Genomic DNA, 22,224 nt, shown 5'->3' on the forward strand with positions numbered 1-22,224 from the left:
TTGCAGTAAGCTGAAATCACACCACTGGACTCCAGCCTGGGTGACAGAACGAGACTCCATCTCAAATAAAAAAAAAAAAAAAAGAAAGAAAATATAACAGCTATGAGTTTTGCAGTCAGACAGCCCTGGGTTTGAGTTGATAAGTCCACTTGCTGTTTGTCCTTAATAAGGTATGTTATAACCTCTCCATGCCTCAGTTTCTGTATCTGTAAAATGGGCATGACAGCCACGTTCTAGAATTATTGAGAGGATTAAATGTATTTATGTGAAAGTGCCTAGACATGTGCCTGGCATGTAGGAGGACTCAAATTTTAGTTTTATTTTCTTCCTTCATTTCCCACTTTAATCATAAAAACAGGATAAGGTGTGAGGAAAATACTGTTCCCAGGGAATTATTATAGAAAAAGAATTACCAATAAAAGATTGCTGCACACTAAATACTGGACCTGGCTATCTTTTAAAATACAATTTTAACCTCAGAATTCACTGTAATCAAAATGAAGTAAGTGCTAATGGCTGTGATCCTTATAGCAGATCTTTGAGGGTGGCAACACATAGCGAAGGTGACTTGCTTCAGGTCACATGGCTGGGAAGCAGGCAGAGCCACAAAGCAAACTGTTGCTGTACGTTTATTTGTACTAATAGCAAGAGCTTCATACTGGGACTTCGAAACAATACTGGCCTTGAGGCAACAACACAGGACAAGTTTTGCTATAAAAAGAGACTTTGGACATATTTCAATACATAAAATATCCTTGGACTAGGTTCAAGATGGAACTGATGTATCCCAAAGTTACTCTGTAGGGAACGGTGTTGTGATTAGATACCAAAATGGCAATATTATCTACTCAAATATGTACTTGTGTTATATGTGTATACACACACACTCACTTGTGCCTTCAAAAGACACTATTAAACATTTAAATAAAGGGAAAAACCTTTCCCAAACATACTTCTAAGCCAATTTAGAGGTCATTGAACAGATGTCATATAATACTAATGTTAAATTACCCTGTGTAATAAGAAAATTACAGTACCTAAGTGAAGATAGTAAAGGGAAACCATCCAATGAATTACTCTAGAATTTCAAAATGAAATGATTTTTTCAAGATTAACAGTGGCATCATATGACTTTAGAAAAGTGAGTCTGATAGGGAGAAGGGAAATCAGAGACAAAAGTGAAGCTTTTCTGTGTTTATATATACCAATATTTGGTTCTGATGATAGAAGGGCTAATGTAATAGTATAGCTTTAAATTGTCCAGGAAGTATATTATTATTATTAAATGGTGTGGCAAGACATTTATTAAAATCTGACTAACTTCTCATTGAATTGTTTAATGTAAAATCACAATAGTTGTTTCTAGTCTACATATATTTCCTTTCGGTATTAGATATACTTTGAAAACCTAATTATTTTGAGAATATAGTATAACCAAAGAATGAAAACGTACAAAGTTTGACAACTTTAAATAATCACTAGTATTTCTTAAAGGACAAACCTCACTTACAGTTAGGAAACAATATTTATACTTGAGGTTGAAAAGCCAGGATGTAGAAAAATTTTGTTAATTTGGAAGATGACCTTTAAGTGCACCAAAACCAAATAATTTGTAGGCTATGACATAGGGCACATTCCTACAAAATTTGTGTGAATACTGCTTTAGTGGTTCTTGAAAGACAAAGAAAGAAAGCTGGAATGAAATCTTTATTCCCCTCCCAAATAAGACGGAGACTAACAAAGGAGTACAGCAGCACTCTTTCAAGGCTTGCCATTAAAACGAGGTCTCTGTAGCACAGTTAATGAGATGTTTCATAGTGGAAAACAATCTGTTTTTAAGAATGTTTAGATCAAAAGTAATTTCTAATCTATGAAATAAAGTCTCTTCAATACCCTTCATTCACTAGTAAAGCTTTTATGTTTGTATTATTTACTTCAATCAGATGTTTTCAATTTTACCTTTTTTTCTTGTACAAATACTTGACATGGTTCATCAATACTGACCAACAGTTTTATTCTCTTCAGAAAAGAGAGATTCATGAGAGAGGGAGAATGAAAAAGAGAGAAACATCTTTGCCTAAACGATTTGCAAGCATCTGTGCTTTAAGCTACTTTTTATGAACACTCCTTAGTAAATGACTCAAGGTAAAAAAGCAGAAAAGCATCCAATGTTAGGAAATTGCAATCCAATACCATGTAATTTAAACCTGCAGTTGCTTCTCTTGTACTAAATGACATACAGATGGGTAGCTTAGTTCTCTCAACTTTGGGAACACAATTGGTCTTTCTGTATGAATGAACGTATATTAACAAAAATATTTTGGATAGAATTGTTTGATTTTAATTGTACATATTTTAATTATTTATGCCATTGAAAAGAATAATTTTAACCAAGTCATTTTGTCATGTTAAGTTTGCATTTAATGATTTTGTGACAGTATTAACTAAGATACAACCCTTCCAACAAACACATGAGAATAAAATAATTTTTAAGAAGTCTGTACTGAATTAAGCAGAAACTCACCTATCACTGTTGACTGATTATTTAAGAAAGAGCCACTTTGCATTCAAGCTATTGAGAGGCTTGTTCTGATAGGACAGACATTTCTCAGGGAAACATTTCTACCTAACTGTTGATAACAGCAAAAATACAAGTAGTGGGTATTTGGATAAAGCCTAGGATAAGGCAGGGTCCAGTGAGATGAGAGATCAACATGCCATTAGTGACATGCCTGTTGTGCCTGTGGATCTTTCCAGGCCAGGGAAGGGCCGAAGTATTTGTGGAAGGTCAGCAGAGGTGCTGTCTGACAACCTGCAGGCCCACTCCAAGGTGTATCTTGCTCTTTGGCTCTGGCTTGCTCTTTTGCTGCCTCCATTTTCTCTTGTGGAGAATCAACCGCTCTTTCTTGGTGGCCCAGATTCTGCAAACTGATATCCTTCTTCAACACCACAGTCAGGGTAACCGGCTAGATAATGTTTTCCTAGTTTAAGGTCAGCGATCTCATACTATGACATTAGGTACCTTGAAAGTAAAAAAAGTGGGAAGCATTTCCACTCCTAAATCATATTTCTTTATATTTCAAAAGAAGTTGCATTTAATATTTAGGAAACTAAGCAAGCTTTCTTCTAGTAACTTCAAAACATGGCAAGAACTCTCTACATTTAGGACCATATGCAGGCTTCTTTCCCACTGTGATGGATGGCAAAGAAAAGCAATTTTACTGCAGTGAGTAATGGCTACCCTGTCCTGGAGTTATATTTCTTTTCAGTCATTTGCTCATGTAAAATAAAATACTACATATAAACAGGTGTTGTCTGAACATTTTACTGCAGGCTGTATAGGTTGAAATAAAAGCTGCCATTGTTACTAGAATCACATTAGAATTATTTCACCATTCAAATACAGTTAATCAGTAAACTCTTCCCAGATATACTTTGCAAAAAGAAAATGTAGGTTTCTAAAAATATTCACGTTTCCTTTTTTCTTTTTCTTTCTCCCTTTCTATTTTTCCCACTCTTTCTTTGAAACTTCTTGAATCTGCATTAGTGAAAATGCCTTCTCCTGTAGTTTATTGAAAGTTTCTTGCTGCCCATTTAACATGGTAAGATACAGTTTTTGAAGAGATATACAGAATCTTTACACTTTGAAGGAGTATACAGAATCTAGTGAAGTTTCTGATGGAATCAAGGAGCACAGTAATTCCTGGTCATAGAAAAATATATTTTTAGGGCTCAAAAATAGGATGGTAGTTAAATCATCCACAATAGAAATTGAATTTTGATGGTTTCAGGCTATTCTACTAAGTTGCAAAATTATTGCAGACTTATGGTTTAACTTAATATGCCCATCATTTTATATATACGGTATAAATGTTTGTAAATAGACTTATGCTTTTGAATTTATTTGAAAAAAAAAGGGTTTCAGGATACTGGGAGATATAAAGCATGTACCTTGGGAATGATCAGTGAGTTTTTAGTATCACATGCTAGAAACTGGCTGTAGCATATTGTCACTGCTCCAGTGGAATCATCTGAATCTTAAGAAACATTCATTTTAAACTTAGAGAAATAATCAGCTGCAGTTCAGGTAAGCATTTCCAGTGCATTAGAGACTGGTCTGGTCATTGACAAGTGACTGCAGAAGCTGTGCTGTGGCGGTCAGCCAAAGCAATTATTTAGGATTCAAGCTAAAAAGCCTTCTTCTCCCATATCCTCTCTCTTTTCAGGGTCATGTAGGGATAAAAAGAACTGTAAGGTGGTCTTTTCCCAGCAGGAACTGAGGAAGCGGCTAACACCCCTGCAGTACCATGTCACTCAGGAGAAAGGGACCGAAAGGTAAGGTGAGCTTTAATAAAAAGTCATTAAGAGCTAGATTTCTTCTCCCCCTGCCCTCTGCAATCCTCTTCCTTGCCAATTAATTTAAAGCACTCTATACTTACTTGCTAAAGTCTACAAATTAGTATCCTTGAAAAGGTTAAAATGGTATTGTTTAGGTTAAGACTAAGTTTTATTTGTTCTTTTCTCCATTTAATGAATACTGCATATCTGATATAAAGTCACAAAACTTTTGTTAAGGGCCTGTTTTTAGTTTACTACAAAATGTGTGGAAGTAATAGCGATTTAGGTACATTTTTTGGGAAGACATCACAGTAAGCAAAACCATGAGGGACTTGGCACTATGCCAGGATGCTGAGATTTTGAAGGTGGCCATTGTCAGTATAGACGTTCTGGCTGCAAAAAGAAGGTAGCATAATTTAGTTCTTTTCTACCCAACTCCAATTTCTTTTTGAAGCACATGTGGAGAAAGTATTTATTGGCTCATTTGTGGTTGGAATGTCAAAAATTTTCAATAACTGCCCTCACATGGCTTTGGTCCTTGGAAGTTCGCCCTAAGTCCTGAAAAAAGAGTTTGTTCACTTCCAAGACTGTTTTTAGTGAATAAAGCCTCTCTCAGCTGATTCCAGCTCAAAGGTGACTTGCCAAGGTCCGACGACTTTGTTGTCTAATTTATACCATGGAGCTTGGCGTAAGACCGTAACTTACCTCTGATCCAAATTTATTAATGATGTAACTTCTTGTTTTCATTCATGAACTGAAAGAGCTCTCTACTACACATGGGACCCCTGTTAATAGGCAACACTCTCTTCCTGTCACAGTATCTACTGTTTACTGAATTTACCAAATGTTGTATCTCTGAGGAAGTCCACCCTTAGCATACAATGAGCTAGCAGTGGACTTCAGTCTCAGCTTGCGAGGATTTCTATCCGTTCTGTTGTGTACATGACTAGCAAAATGATTTAATGCACACAAACAACCAGAGATTAGGTCATTCTTAAAAATTCTGTTTATAAAAAATTTGGACCTCATAAAGAGGGTGAAAGGATAATAAAAACAAGCTGCAGAGCACATAGACTTTTTGTTGGGCTAGCACAGCTGATTTGTATTAGCTGAATGACCTCCTAGCCTTTAAGATTGTTAACTTAGAAAAATATTCCCTTAAAGCTGCAATATTCCTTTTCAAACCAAAAAATAAGACTCCTTCCACTTGAAGTCTTGGATCCTTCTGCATTTTCTGGTATATACTCTTGCACACTGTAAAGTAGCAAAATCTTATGTAATGTTCTTTCTGTGAATCTAAACTACAGGCTTTTTTTTTTAATAGAAAAAAATCTTTTTCTAAGCATTACATAACTAGATGGCTTGATGTTTTTATGTAACTTGCACTAGTTTGGAGTAGTTATATGCACATTTTATCATATAGATTTGAAATATATTAGTAAAGTTCAGATTTCCATATGTTTGGTTTGTTTTCATTCTAGGACAAAAAGCCCTTGAAAGATTTATTAGAGAAATATATTTTAAGCAAATACATTCTGTAAGAAATAATGCTAACTTTAATTTTTTAAATGATCTGTTTATTTATCAGTGCCTTTGAAGGAGAGTACACACATCACAAAGATCCTGGAATATATAAATGTGTTGTTTGTGGAACTCCATTGTTTAAGTAAGTATGTTGAAAACCTGTAGGTATGGCTGTATCACAGATGGTAGCAAACTAGTTATTGCTTGTTCATCTTAGAATCTTTCCATTGCTGAATTTTCTTCTGTTTGTTTTTCTATTTCCATTTACCCTCAACAAAACAAAGGTAATTATTGATTTCATGGTAAATTACCAGTGTGACAGACTGGTTGATTTTGCACTACTTGGATCTTTAAAATACCCAACATTAACTTGTTCATGTCAGTAACCGTGGTGCTTAGCAGAGCTATGAAAGAGATTTTGGCAAGCATAGAAATGTTTATGCATTTACTGATTTTTTAAATCTTCAAATGACAGCCTTAAATATTTATTGGAACATAATGAAAAGTTCTTCATGTATATCCTTCACATTGAATAATATCCACCAAGTAGATTATACTTTTGCAATGAAGGGAAATACCTGTATTGAATGTAACATGGGAACATACCTTTACATAGGTAAGCAAATTATGTAATATGAGGTTAACAGTTTTTGCATAGATTCAAAATCTTTATTTTAAAGATCCCAACAGTTTACCATAAAATAGGCAGCACACTGGACTTTCTGACTGAAATAGTTCATTCAGATAGTGTATTCCGGAGATTATAGATGTTATTCAAGAAAAGAAAATCTTTACCAAAAATTTATTTGTCTAGGTGGAGAAAATTCTAGAAGCCCTATGCTTCCCATAGGTTGCTGACTTGGGGAATAAAAAGGCAGAAACCTTAATTGGGAGTAAATGTCATTGGCTGTGTGTGGTGGCCCAGGCCTGCAATCCCAGCACTTTGGGAGGCCAAGACGGGTGCATCACTTGAGGTCAGGAGTTCGAGATTAGCCTGGCCAACATGGTGAAACCCCATCTCTACTAAAAATACAAAAATTAGATAGGCGTGGTGGTGTGCTCCTGTAGTCCCAGCTACTCGGGAGGCTGAGGCAGGAGAATCACTTGAACCCGGGAGGCGGAGGTTGCAGTCAGCCAAGACTGTGCCACTGCACTCAAGCCTGGGTGACAGAGTAAGATTCCGTCTCAAAAAAAAGAAAGTAAATGTCATTTATTTAAAATAGAATTACAGAGTTTCTTAGGGGAAATAAATAAACAAGGATCTGATACTTGTAGCTAAAACACACTTAATATCTCTCCATAAATGTTTCTCTTTTAAAAAACCAGCATTTACTGATTTTCCAGAAATAACAGGAAACAGTGGTTTCCTTGAAATTTAAAAAAAAAGATTTAAAACATTTCTTACATTGCACAAACCTTATTGAACATTAGCATTGGTTGAGAATCTGTTCTGAATTCTTACGTATTCCTTCTGTTAAAAAACCGACCCTTCAAATTGTCACCCATTTCCTCTCAGAAAACACACTCCTTATATAATAATTCAACACCTTTAGCTTATGTCATAATAGTTGATATAACACTTAAGATAGTTGCTGAGCCATGTTAAACTTGTTAATATCCCAAATGGTAAAAATTGGCCACATCCCCTTTACTTTTTGATTCAGATTCTCCATCCACTTCCCTATCATGCAATTCACTAAAGTATGGGATCTAAAGAAAACTTACTGTTTTAAATAAGAAACAGAACCACTGTAAATGAAGGATTTAACCCATGTGAGATTTTTGAGTCACAAATCCTAAAAGCAAGACCCTTATCCAAACATAGATGCTAGTGGGAGTCAGGTTTCACATTTGATGTGATATTGCCTCTATTTCATCTACTTCTGTACTTACAAGGAGAGCTTTTATTTTCCACATTTATAAGGAGTGTGATTTCATACTTTCATCCTACTTTTTTCTTCTTTTAATTGTTTGCTTCTTTTTAACTTGTTTTCTTGTCTGTTTAGGGAAAAAACTCCTTGCTGTATCCTTCACTGGAGAATGTAGTCGAGTAGCTCATTGGTCTAGTGCCAACTTCTGTATGTGTATTTCCTGAAACTGATATGTCTGAGAGTCTGTGGTTGGCTGCGTCTTCCTCCCATCTCCTCTATCATGACAACCCTTCTCCCACTTCACAAAAGACGACACACCTTTCACCCAGCCCAAATCTTACCATGTATTGCCCTGGGGTACAATCTCCAGGGCATCAAACAAAATGACAGTTCGGGAACTTTAAAGAGACTCGAAAGCACGGTTAAAAAAGTGTTGGTAAAAAATAGTGAAATCGTATTTCACCTTGGCAAGGCTCCTGGCACAGCACAGTCCACCTCCCTGTCTGCCTGCTTGTCTGTCTCTCCATCTGCTGACTGTCCATTCATTTTCTGCTAGCCTACTTGAGAACGCTGCCATGAGAACATGTATTCATATCTTTGTTCAAATGAACAAAAACGAAATAATTGGAAGTCTTTTTTTCGGACACGGAATACATCCGATTTGGTTGATTAATTTGACAGTGAGGACTGGTTTTGTAAATTATATGGTGGACTTCATCTGCTCAGTGATCTAAATATGTATCTCTAAGGTTTTGTCAAACCTACATTTTACGTACGTGTAAAGTACACAAAACACCAGAAAATTAATCTTCTGCAATTTAAAAAATTTCTGATAAGACATTTTAACTTAATTTAAATATGTGAGGAAGCATGTATCAGCACCCAGTCAGGACACAGAATACACAGTATTTTGAACAGTAAGGTTTACAGAATTATGAACTGTAAGAGAGGATTGTGGTAATAAGGGATTGGTTAATAAGAAATGAAAAGAAATTCTAAAGAATACAGGAATAGCAGACATAAGAAACAATCATGACTCCTAGGAACTGAGATAGACAGCCCTAGGAATCCTCTGCACCCCTCCATACACACAGGGCTGAGGGCTAGACCTTGTTGGAGAGGGCATGCTGTAGCCACTAAACAGCAGAGAAGTTGTTATGGTGCCATGATGGTGCAACTTGCTGGAGCTTTCCTGAAATCTGAAATTTGCTGGAAATTTACCCTCTGGGATGTTGGGGAAAGCTGTTTGCAGGGCGTCTCAGTGGAGGCACTCCACTACCAAACCATCTGAGCGGAGCGCCAGGGGAAGCTGCTGGCCGCTGGGTGCTGCTCATCGCTGTGCACAGAGAGCAGCACCTGGCACTGAAGAAGCCACTCACGTAGCTGGAAAGCAGAGTATGCTACCTAAGCTGGATGCAGAAGGAGCTGTGTGCTCTGCAGGAGTTGGTTGCTGGAAAAGCTGCCTACACGGGAGGAGATGGGTGCAGGAGAATCCAGTCACATAACAGGAGCCTGGCACTAGAGAAGCTGCCCACATTGCAAAAGCCTGAAAGCAGAGAAACTGCATGGGCTGTGGGATCTGGATGTGAAATATGCTACAAGCACTAGAGGAGCTTGTTAAGCAAGCATCCTGAAACCAGAAAGGAAAGGCCTTTTCCTCCTGGAGTCTGTCTCCTGTTCCCTCAGCTGGCAAAGTTAGACCTCATGCTGGCTGACAAAGAAAAAAGTATTTAAAGGGCCCAGCCCCATTTTAGCAGAGCAGGCAAAGAAGATGGATTTAGAGGCGAGAGGCTCTAACTTTATTTGATAACTGGCACAAAGTCTATTTTTTTAATATCAAAATTCATTTAGGGGTTCAGGAGCAAAAGTTTTAAAACCACTCACTAGTCTAGTAAATTAATGTCACTATCAGGGGCCCTGTAGGTAATTGGTTTTATGCTTTGAACAAAAGTGTAGGAAACAATTGAGGTGTGTGTGTGTGTGTGTGTGTATGAAAAGTGTATGGAGTTTCCGTTTGTTAGAAAGGAGTGAGGGTAGAAAACTAGACAGAAGAGATTAACTAGAGGAACCGTATGAGAAATAATAGTGGGAGGGAAATAGATAAGACAGAAGAAATAAGAAGAGTGCTGAATTTAAAGTATCTAATCACACCGGGGCCTGTTGTGGGGTGGGGGAAGTGGTGAGGGAAAGCATTAGGAGATATACCTAATGTAAATGATGAGTTAATGGGTGCAGCACACCAACATGGCACATGTATACATATGTAACAAACCTGCACGTTGTGCACATGTACCCCAGAACTTAAAGTATAATAAAAAAAAGAAAAGATCACTTCCCCCACTGCTATTTCTGTTATTTTATTCACACTTAAAGTATATGTGTGTGTGCATGCATATACGAGCATAATCCTCATCATTTACTTGACTGCTGTGTATATTTTACTTCCTCACAAAAAATGGCTATTCAATTATTCTCATTTCATTTTCAAACTTGTACTCTAAATACATTCCCTCTCTGAACAGTATACTGCTTTCTTACTGCTTACCAAGTACAAGAACCTCATTCACAGCCTTCTTATAAACCAAATGTATAATTTATTCCATGGTTCACATTTTCTTCACATTTACAAATTTTACCAAGCTAGTTTATTTCTCATATGGTACTACTGACTTTCAGTTAGTAAATTAACTGACAGAAGTAAGAATGTTTTCTCTTTTGGTTATTTGAACTTTTAAAACTTCATAAAGTGAATTTTATGAAATTGCACATCAGATAAACCAAAGAAAACACTGGGAAAATAATTCAGAAAGTATTTTTGACCATTTATATTTTGCTTTGGTTGACACTTTCCTAGGTATTGTGGAATAAATAAAATAAATTTATGAAACATTTTTTTCTCAATGTACTTACTTTTTTGGCATAGTAAGAAAAACACAACAAACCATTATAAAATATGACAAAATAATACTAGTGTCTCTGAATGTGCCTGTTTGAAATGCTTTTGTATGTAATAGGAAGGAATATGACTACATCAAAGTCAGGCAAGACTTCATGGAGGAGATGAGAACACACTTTACCAGGCCAAGAGAGGGGTTCAGTTTTTCCCAGGTGGAGGATGCCTAGTAGAGAATACCATATGAGAAGAGGAATCAGAGATATAATCAAAAGTGGATTTTTCAAGGATATGGAACACTAGTCCAATAGGAGTGGGAAGGTGGGTTATGTTGGGAGTAATGGGAAATATGGCTGGGGAGTTACAGGGGACCAATTAAGGCAATCCTTGGATGCCAGAGAAGGCATCTAAATTCCTACCAGAAGTCTTTTAAGCCTTGGAATCTTTTCCTCCATAAAGCCCTATCTGATCCTTCTAGTGTGAATATGGGTTTCCCTCATCTCTGCTCCATAGCACTTTGAATGCGCTTCCATCATTGCAATTTCTACTTTGTTTTATAATTATCTGCCTATGTGCTTGTCTGCCCTCTAGGAGTGAATTTTACAATGGCAAAGCCATACCTTAGTCATATTTATATTTATAGCCCCTGGCACATAATAATCACCAAATACTTAGTTGTTGATCACGTGCATATCTGAACTTTGTTAGATAGATAATGAAGTAATAGCATGATGAAAATGAGATGTAAGCCATAACAGTGCACAAGATAGATTCTGGGATCGGAAAAAGAAGGAAATAGGGATGTTAATTAACAGCCTCAGTGGGAACTCTTTTTCTCCTTGTTAGCTGATAAACCTCAACACTATGCATGTGCAATCAGCTTCTGATAATTTTGTTTGAGACCTTGAGGAACCACATAGGACATTTTAATATTTTGTATACACTTATTCAGCAGGCATTCCACTGAATAGCTCATTTTCTATAGGTTCACTAATGATAATGATAATAATGCTAAAACAACAGCTAACACTTAATACAGCACTTACCATATGTCAGGCATGGTTCTTAGTGCTTCAAATATATGAACTCATTTAATCTTCACAGCAACACATTTTATAGATGAGGAAACTGAGAGAGGATAAGTAACTTGTGAAGATCACACAGCCAGTATACAAATGGATTTAGAATAGTAGCACTCAAACATTTAAAAAAGAAGAAAGTTAAAGAATTATAGTAGAATGAAATTTTAATATTTTATTTTAGTCACTCTGGTTATTTCGCTTAGCATCGTTGGAACAAATGGAACACACACAAACATGCACACACACACACACACCTCTCAATTGTTTGAAAAGTCTGTTTGTCACAGTACTTAAGTACTTAAGTTGAAAATTGAAAAGTGTCTCAATGTGGGAAGGGCTAGCCCAAAAGTAATGAGATCCATCATGGCAGGTCATCAAGAAGGACTCAGTTTCAGGCAGGTTATTATCTGTCCTTAGGGAAGTCCCTTGGAATCCTGACAAGAAAATGGAGCCAATGTTCAGGAAGTCATCAGGCCATTCAACATCTGGGAGCTAGGGCAGCTGGATTTGTGGGCAGGATTTTAGTAATTGAAACTGGGAGGTCATTTTATTTTCACTTATTGACTCCCTGTCACATTTTCTCAAGTAGCTGCATTCCAAATTTTCACTAATCTTTTCTTTAAAAAAATCCTCTCTCTACATTTTTTGAGAAGATTGACGCCAACTGACAGGAACTATTGTAAACGTCTATCTTACTACTGGAAATTTTTGTGTCCCTTCGTCTTCATCAAACAATCAGAACAGGCACTGACTAACAGCAGCTAGTGGCGCCTGCTGAATATCAGGCCAGATGTGTGATCTCAGATTCATCACACATAAAATGGGGTAAATAACACCGAACAGGTATAAAAATTAAATGCAGAAAAATGCCTCGAATATGCCAGGTATTCAACAAATATTAAATACAAGTGGCCTGTCCAAGTTTTGGGAACATATCATACTATCACAGCAGCCTAAAAAATCCTTACAATGTGAGAAAGTACAGGCTTTATTAGACAGAGTCTGTCTGTTAACAGTGGATATTAGTGTGATGAGTCACAGCTCCAGCTGTGTTGCTACATTTCAAATGGAACTCTGCTGCAAGACTGTTCACACATGCTACATTTCACATGAGCCTCCTGTGCAATTTTATTCTAGGCTACAAGAAAATTTAAGCCATTTTTCAGCTCTTTAAGAACATAAGCCCTTTCACTGAGGAAATTCCAGTCCAGTGCCACACACAATTCACTCAACTCTGCTCCTCCATGCATGCTATTCTGTTCACCACTAAAAGAGACTTTCAACATGAACTTTTCCCTCTGTGATGCAATTTTGTGTGTGTGTGTGGCGGGGGAGGATGTAAGAGCACAGTGAGAAGGTAGAGTTTTCCCGTTTTCCTCTCTACTCAAATCCCATCTCCTCAACCCTTTTAAAACTCTCCTTACGATATTTAACAACCATATCAGTCACTGTGGAATTCCGTTATGGAGAGTAACATGAATTTAACTTAAGCTTTCTTTTTGTGGAACTCTAGCTAGAAATTGCTCATAATTCCAGAAAATATTTCTTAACCTCTAACAAAGTACATTTAACTTGAATTTTAAAAGATTTGAATTGCCTCTCACCTTATTCAAAATCCTTTAACAAAGAAAGCTTTCCAGTATAAAGAAACTGTTCTGAAATAAACTAGAGTTCTGAGTGGTGGCTTACCTAAAGTTGTGTTATAGCTGAGTAAGTAATATATTATTTTGAAGAGAATATAAAATTGACTTCTCTTAGCCCACTGACCCTTCCTGTCTTGTCCCCATACAATGATTTATAGGAAAAGTATTTGTAATAGAGACAGTTACTTTTCTACCTTCAACTCAACTGAAAACTCAGAGAAAGACCACAGCTGGATTGGAAGAAAAGGACTTGCTTGAGACAGGGAGTAAAAACACAGCCAAAGCATGACTTTAGAAGAAAGAAAAGAAGAACATAAAAGCGTGGCAGAAAGAAAAGAACATAAAAGCATGGCATAAGAAAAGGAAAGAACAACTCCATTTGAGAAACTAGAAAACTATCGCAAGACATGATTCAAAGTATAACAATATACAAAGATAATTATAACTGCATTTTTCTTTTTAAAAAGTTATATACACACGGAAAAGAACTGAAGCAATACATACAAAAATACCTAGGTGTGTGAAGGTGTGTGTGTATGTGTATTATTTGGAGAAAGGAAAGTGAGGGAAGAACAATCTCGCCTTGCCTCTTCTTACCTAAATAACAATCTTAGTTCTTCAGTTAATTTTCCAGATGGATTACATTTTTCACAGTGAATTAGAATGGATAGTTAGAATAAACTGGGAAACATAATAGGGAAAACTTTTAACTGTAATTCATGTACATTTATCTTGTTTGAATAAACATGAATCAGAAAATTAATATTATTCCAGTTTACAAACTTTGAAATTACTTAAAGGCAGTTTATAAAAAATAATGTGCAAGTTTTAGCAAGTACTTCAGAGGTAATTCACAAAGCTTTTTTTGTAAATGAATAATTCTTTTATTGAAAAACAGTTATTAAGAATTGCACAAATTTTAATCAGATAGATGTCTTCAGTGTGTTTTACACGTGGATAAAGAACCCATCACATAACATTGTCAAAGATACAGAAGCCATCCAGCTCACCAGTTGGAAACATGGTGTCTTAAAAGTTTTAGCAGAGGCCGGACGCGGTGGCTCACGCCTGTAATCTCAGCACTTTGGGAGGCTGAGGCGGGTGGATCACGAGGTCAAGAGATCAAGACCATCCTGGCCAACATGGTGAAACCTTGTCTCTACTAAAAATACAAAAATCAGCTGGGCATGGTGATGCATGCCTGTAGTCCCAGCTACTTGGGAGGCTGAGGCAGGAGAATTGCTTGAACCCAGGAGACAGAGATTGCAGCGAGCCGAGATCACACCACTGCACTCCAGCCTGGTGACAGAGTGAGACTACATCTCAAAAAAAAAAAAAAAAAAAAAAGTTTCAGCACAAATTTGTTGCATAACCATAGGCAAGTTATTTTAACTTTCTATCTCATTTTTTCAGCTGTTAAATAGTGAGAATAACATCAACCCTTTCTAATTCATAACCCTACCGTATCAAAGGAAAGGATCACAGAAACATGCTAGAAAAGATATAAAGATGGAAGTATAAAGTAAGATTTGTAAAAACTGCCACTTTAAATAAATGTACACAGTAAGCCACAAACAGCATGCAAATCTGAAGTTCTCAAAACTAAGTCAGTATAACTGGCTTTTGATGTCAACATTATTGCATATTTTATAATATATTATTTGACACAGTGATCCATCTCATCCAAAATATTTCTGGTTTCTGTTGAATAATTTAAAAATATTTTAGTGTGGATTTTAAATTCTCCAAATTATATAACTTACATGAGTAACAGAGTTTTAATACATTCGTCGTTTGCAAATCTCTCTCCCCAACAAAACTATGAACTTTTTGAGATAATAGATTATGGTGTAGGGCTTTTGTAGCCCCCACCTCTGCTCCATTACACGGGCATTGGATTTTGCAAATCCTAGGTACTTGACTATTTGTTAAATAAATACAGTTTAATCCTGATAAGAATAACAGCAATAACCTGCCTGAAAATGATTCAAGTTGACACTAAAATGGCAGAAATGTAAATAGATACTTGGTAATGGATTCCCATAATTATTAATCCCCTGCCATGTTTTCTGAAGAATTTTTTTTTGTATTTTCTGATTTCTGTGGTGCAAATGCTTCTACTGTGGGCTATTTCAAGTACAGATATGACATCACTAAATGTGGGGTTGGGAAGAGATGTTTGGTAGCACCATTACAGAGTATTCTGTAATACAGATATGACAGTTGTAAATAATTAGTCAAATGTAGTTAAATAATTGGGAAGTGGTGAATTTTGAATATTTATTATCTTTGTTTTTAATATACTACTCCTGGAACTTACTTTCGGTAGATGCTTGTTACAACAATAGCATTGCTTGCAACTGTAAAGTTGTACCTGTCTCACCTAAGGGAGTGATGACGATGTCTATGGCTAGGACCTTTAACAACAAAACAGTAAATAGAGCAAAAAGTCACAGAAAATAGGATCAACCACCCAAAGCTACATTAAAAGAAAAATTCATAGTCGAGCCTTTTTAGTATCAAATATAAGAAAGATTAAAAATAATGAAACTAAATCTTCATCTCAAAATGCTAGAAAAATAACAACAAAATCAATAAAAGAAAATGGGATAAAATGTCCACCTTTTTCCTCCAGGCATTTGCCAATTCTAGGCATGAGAAGAGAGGCAGATTACAGGCTGGGCTCGGTGGCTCATGCCTGTAATTCTAGCACTTTGGAAGGCTGAGGTAGGCAGATTGCCTGAGCTCAGGAGTTCGAGACCAGCCTGGGCAACATGGTGAAACCCTGTCTCTACTAAAATACAAAAGAAATTAGCCAGGTGTGGCGGCATGCACCAGTAATCCCAGCTACTCGGGAGGCTGAAGCAGAATTGCTTGAACCCAGGAGGCGGAGGTTGCAGTGAGCCAAGATTGTGACACTGGATTCCAGCCTGGGTGACAGAGCAAGACTCTGTCTCAAAAAAAAAAATAAAAAATAAAAAGATTCCAGACATTCCAGACAGAGACATACTACTAAGAAGCAGACATACTAACAGAAAGGTGTTTCTCAACCTCAGATCTATTTACATTTTGGGATGGACAATTCTTTGTTGCGGGGAGCTGCCCTATGCATTGTAGGATGTTTAGTAGCATCTCTGACCTTCCACTAGATGCCGGTAGCATTGTCCCCACTTCTTCTGCAGTTGTGACAAACAAAAATTCCTCCAGACATTCTCAAATGTTCCCTGGGGCAAAAATGTCTCTTGTTGAGAACAGCTGATTTAGACAACCAACAGAATGGTAAATCTAACTCTAAATCAACAAATAATAAATCAAACACTGACTTTTAGTATTTTCTGATTTCTGTGGTGCAAATACTTCCACTGTGGGCTATTTGAAGTACAGATATGACATCACTAAATGTGGGGTTGGGAAGAGATGTTTGGTAACACCATTACACAGTATTTCTGTGATACAGATATGACAGTTGTAAATAATGTAGTTAAGTGTAGTTAAATAATTGGGAAGAGATGAATTTTGAATATTTATTTTCTTTGTTTTTAATATAATTCATTTCATTATAAATTTACATAATTTATTTTTAATAATGGCTATGTTTAGCAGCTAGCTCAGCAGGTTCCTTAAATGATAACAATAGGTTCTCCCAAGCTTCAGCACACCACTGTAATGGGGGCAAACAAAAGGTAGACCAAACTTAACAAAAACTGCAATCCAGCCTCAAGTCAGCTCAGTCTCCAAACTGATTAAGATGATCTTCCACCTCCTTTCCCCAGTCTAGCTGGCTATCAGAAGATAGGATGAACCCTCTCTGGAAGAAGATTAAATTATCTGGAGTGCAATTTTTCATGCACAAAGCCTGGCATTCATAAAAAATTACCAGGCATACCAAAGTACATGATCAAGGGAAATAAATTGACAAAACAAACAGGTTTATACAGAACCCAGATATACAGATATTTAAGTTAGGCTTTAAAATAACTGTGATTAATATATCCAAGAAAATAGATGACAAAATGGAGAATTTCACCAGACAGCTGGAATCTACTGTAAAGAGTTAAGTAGTTTTAGGGCTGAAAAATGCAATAACTGAAAGTATAAACACAATAGATGAATTTAACAGCATATCAGACACACAAGAAAGTAGGACTGGCAGACAGCAACAGCAAAAAACAGGTTAGTAGAAAATATCCAGACTGAAGCTAGGAGGGCAAGAAAAAAATATAGATAAGAAATATGTTTCAGTTATAACATGTATATAATTAAAGCCACAGAAAGGGAGGGAAAAGAAGATGGGAAAGAAGCAATATTTGAAGAGATAATTGGCAAGAATTTTCTCAAACTCACAAACTTGGAAAAAAACTTCAAGCTACAGATTGAGAAAGTGCTTGAAATCTGAAACAGGATGAATAACCATATCTTATTATGTCACACTGCTAAAAATCAAAGGCAAGGAGAAAATCTTAAAAACATCCAGATAAATTAACATGAAAAATAAAAAATGTAGAACTGTTAAATAAATTCAAGAGGTTGATCTCTGAAAAGACAAATAAAGTTGACCATTTATGTCAAGTGTAGTCAAGAAAGAAGGGAGGAAGAATATGATGTTTAAAACACTAGAAATGAGAATAAGATAAAACCACAGAGATGGAAAAAAAACTATTTTAATGTAAGAGAATACTATGTATAACCCAATTCTAATAAATTAAAAATCTCAGTGAGGTGGGTAATTTTCTAAAAATAAAATAAAATACAAAATTTGACTCAGGAAGAGTTACAAGACCTGAATAGACCAGCAACCTCAGAAGAAATTGAGTTATCACAAAATTAAATTATTCCTATGCTATTATAAACTGTGTCAATTAAAGAAAATAGAATAAATCTTATCAACTTATTGACAAATGTAAAGTACCCCTAAAATCAACATCTGATAAAAAGGTATTCAATCAAAGAAAAACTATAGACCTGTCTGATTTATGAAAATAAAATGCACTCACATTTTATTGCAGCACTGTTCACAATAGCCAAGATTTGGAAGCAACCTAAGTGTCCATCACAGACGAATAGATAAAGAAAATGTGATATATATACACAATGGAGTAGTATTCAGCCATAAAAAATGAGATTCAGTTATTTGCAACAACATGGATGGAACTGGAGTTCATTATGTGAAGTAAAATAAGCCAGACACAGAAAGACAAACATCACATGTTCTCACTTATCTGTGGGTGCTAAAAATTAAAACAGTTGAACTCATGGAGAGAGAGAGTAGAAGAATGGTTACCAGAGGCTGGAACAGTTGAGGGGAAGGGAGGATGGTTAACGGGTACAAAAAATAATTATGAAGAACAAAAAATTGAAAAACTAAATGAGACCTAGAATTTGCTAGCACAGCAGGGAGACTGTAGTAAAAAATTATTGTACATCAAAAAAAAAAAAAACTAAAAGAGTATAATTGGGTTGTTTGAAACAAAGGATAAATGCAGTAATGACCCCGATGTGGTAATTATGCATTGCATGCTGGTATCAAAATATCTTAGGTAACCCATAAGTATATACCTACTATATATCCACAAAAATTAAAAATAAAAAAGAAAATAGATGTAAGAATCTTAACTAAAATATTAGTAAAAGGGATATAGCAATATGTTGAATAAGTAACATGTCATGACAAGGTAAGGTTTATTTCAGGGATGTACAAATGGTTCAATACTGGGACATCTTAGGAAAAATATAATCATTTTAATATGTACTCAGAAGAGATTTTATACACATTCAAAATGTATTCTTTAATTTAAAAACCTCTTAGTATAAATTAGTACTATGTTTCATTAAATCTATGAAGCCATTTGTAAGGGTATAGAAGAAAAACCAAAGTGTTTTTTTCTGTTGTCTCTCACCACTCAACACTACTACAAGTCCTAGGGGAAAATATAAGTGGGAACTTATATAACATTGGGGTGATGTAGGCCTTTCTAAACAAGATTCCCAAAGCAGAAATAAAAAGATAAAAGACATTGGATTGGACTACTAAATATTTTACTTTTCTATAGCTCAAAAACACCATAGAGTATATTATTTAAAAAAAAACAAAACCAACAGCAGTGGCAACAAAGCAAACTGGGAAAAATATATGCAACCCATTTGATGGACAAAAGATTCATATCGAAATCAATTGAGAAAGACAAACATCAGAAAAATGGGCAGAAAATATAAACAGATACTTTTCAGAATAAGAAATATATATGATCCACAAACTTAGGAAAAAATCTTTCACCTATTAATAATAAAAAATGAGGTAAAAGGATGAATAATTTTTTATTTTTATTTTATATTTTTATTATTATTTTATTTTTATTATATATAAATATAATTTTATATTTCTATTAATATTGGAAATTAGTGAAGATTTCCAATATTGTCAAATTAAGTGTTGGTCAGAGTATAGGAAATTAGCACTTTCAAATACTGCAGGGTAGAGTGTGAATTGGTAGTACCTTTCTGGATAGCAGTGTAATAAATTATTAAAAGTCTTAGAATTCTGCATGCCATAGGTCTAGCAATTACATTTCTAGGAACTTATTCCACAAATCATTTTTATGTATAAAGATACAGCTACAAGAATATTCTTAATCATTCTTCTTATGATAGCAAAAAAAAAATTTCAGTGTCCAAAATAGGAGTCCATGTAAATGAGCTGTATGGTGAAAATATATCTGACATTTCAGATAATAGTGCAAAAGAACGTTTAATTATCTGGAAAGAGATTTAAAATACATTTGTAAGTCTAAAAGAGTATTAACATATGATCCCATATCTATAAAATATGCGTACCTATAAATATATGCATAGGAAATAGTTTAAAAGGTTTTGTACCAAATGTTAACAGTAGTTATCTCTGGATGGTGCAATTATAGGTGATTTTTAAAATCTGTACTTTTAAGTTTTTCTAAAATTAGCAAGTATTTATAGGGTATCAGAAAAACACTAATGTTATTTTAATATTAACTTTGCTCAATGTGTTACAAACACTGAACAATTTATTTTAAAAACTGACTTTAACCACATCATCTCTCTATGACAAAATTTATCTTTTCCCAATAATAATTTGAAGGAATGAATTAGAATGTAGTTCCACATTTATTTTTAAAGGCCACAATCCATATTGCCCATCTACTCACATTCGTGGTAGATATTTTGCCCACTGCCGTCTCTCCTAAGTTGTTGCTGCTTCTTTCCTTTTTTATCCCTAAGTGACTGGTAATGGTGATGACATCCTAATGGAAGGTAGCCACTGGAAGCTTAAACTGCTTAAACCTTCTGGTTTCAAATTTTCTCCCTCCTCATGACTATCTTCCATCTTCCTGTAGCACTTACACTGTCCTATTCCCAGAAGCCTAGAGGCAATCAATGAAGGGCGGGACACCAAAGTTAGATTTGCATTTATTTTCAAATGGATTGATTTTTTTAACTGTTTATCATGTTTGAATATTTTAAAATTGGGAATATTTTAAAGCCACCATTGGTTGAGAAATTACCATGCATTTTGCTAAGCACTTTAAAGAAAATTGTCTCCTTTATTTTTTACAACTTAAATAGAAAATCAAAGCTCACAAAGTGTATGTAATATGCTCAAGGTAACATGGGTAGTAAGAGATGGAGCTAGGACACAGATTCACGTCTGTCTGGCCCCTAAGGCACCCTTCCCCAGCCCAATATTATGTTATAATGCTTCCCTGTATTCTGGCTGATTCTTCTTTTTGCTGAGTAATTCACCATCTGGTAGCTATCACACTCTGGTGTTAATTGGTGCTAATTTTCTGATGATGGCCAATGACTATACTTGGATTTTAAAGTGGAAAAAGCTATGATTAAGGTGTAGTACATGTGAGGTTAAAGTCGCAACTTTCCCCACTTTACTGTGTGTGACTTTGAATAGCTACTTAACCTCTATGAGCCTTAATTTCCTCGTTTGTAACATGAGGATAATACCCTTGTCACAAGAACTTTTGAGAGGATTAAGTAAATAATGTTGAAATGTTTTGTAAGTGGAAAAAACACTGTAAATGTGAAGCATTGATACTAAACAGTATAAGGATTGGTATACACAGTAGTTTTCAGAACAAAGGTTCATCAGTGAAAGGGAGGCATGCTGCTTGTTGGAATAGAGACTGGAGATGTATTAGGTAAGTACTCCTTTAAAATTCTGGGAAGGTTTATTTGTTTACTGCATCATATTCTGTTATTGGTCATATTCTGGGTCAGTTCTGGTTATTGCCGATTGGTGTTGATGATAACTAGTAATAATTTGCTGCAGGGGTGGGTGGGGAAGAGAGCAATTTTGCTTATTTAGAGTAAAAAGAGATCTAGAGAAACTCAGGATACAATGGATAATTGATAGTTTTAATAGCTTACCAAATGGCCAGCCTACATCCAGAGCACTGTGTGGTTCAATATGAGACCCTCACTTTAAAAGGTTTATAGACATAAAGTGGTATGTGTATTATTTTTTGCCCAGAACTGGGTCTTTTTCTAGATTTTCACCTGTTTGGTGCTTAATTCAGTGCTTCCCACCAAGACAGCTTTGTAACAGTGATGCTATTTCAATGTGGAAGTTTATACGGTGTGAAGGGACATTTTTTTACTTCCTCATTGGGCAAAAAGCTACATTCAGAGAAGAGCAACTGATGGTTAGGAGACTCAAAACCATGTCACTTTGAAAAGACAATGGAAGAGAACTGAAAAGGCTTAGCTCAAGGGGAAAAGTCGTAGAGCTGTCAGGGTCTACTTCAGTAGTTTGCAAACCTCACTGTCCATTAGAACCATACATTCCAAGCCTCTCCTCAAAGTTCTGATGTAGCAAGATTATAGTGGAT

The 22,224-nt window shown here is 35.6% G+C and overlaps 1 protein-coding gene across 8 annotated transcripts in view; it reads left to right on the forward strand.

Annotated features, from left to right (window-relative positions):
* The window catches only part of MSRB3 (methionine sulfoxide reductase B3), a 207,927-nt gene that overhangs the window by 44,108 nt on the left and 141,595 nt on the right, over positions 1-22,224 (forward strand). For all 8 annotated transcript variants that reach the window (XM_054442093.2, XM_054442094.2, XM_063646466.1 and 5 more), the window contains 2 exons: positions 4,227-4,335; positions 5,927-6,004. In XM_054442093.2, coding sequence (XP_054298068.1) covers positions 4,227-4,335; positions 5,927-6,004 — 187 coding nt within the window. The remainder of the gene's footprint in view (positions 1-4,226; positions 4,336-5,926; positions 6,005-22,224) is intronic.

The sequence above is a fragment of the Pongo pygmaeus genome, chromosome 10 (genome assembly GCF_028885625.2).
Source record: "Pongo pygmaeus isolate AG05252 chromosome 10, NHGRI_mPonPyg2-v2.0_pri, whole genome shotgun sequence".
In the NCBI taxonomy this organism is placed as follows: Eukaryota; Metazoa; Chordata; class Mammalia; order Primates; family Hominidae; genus Pongo; species Pongo pygmaeus.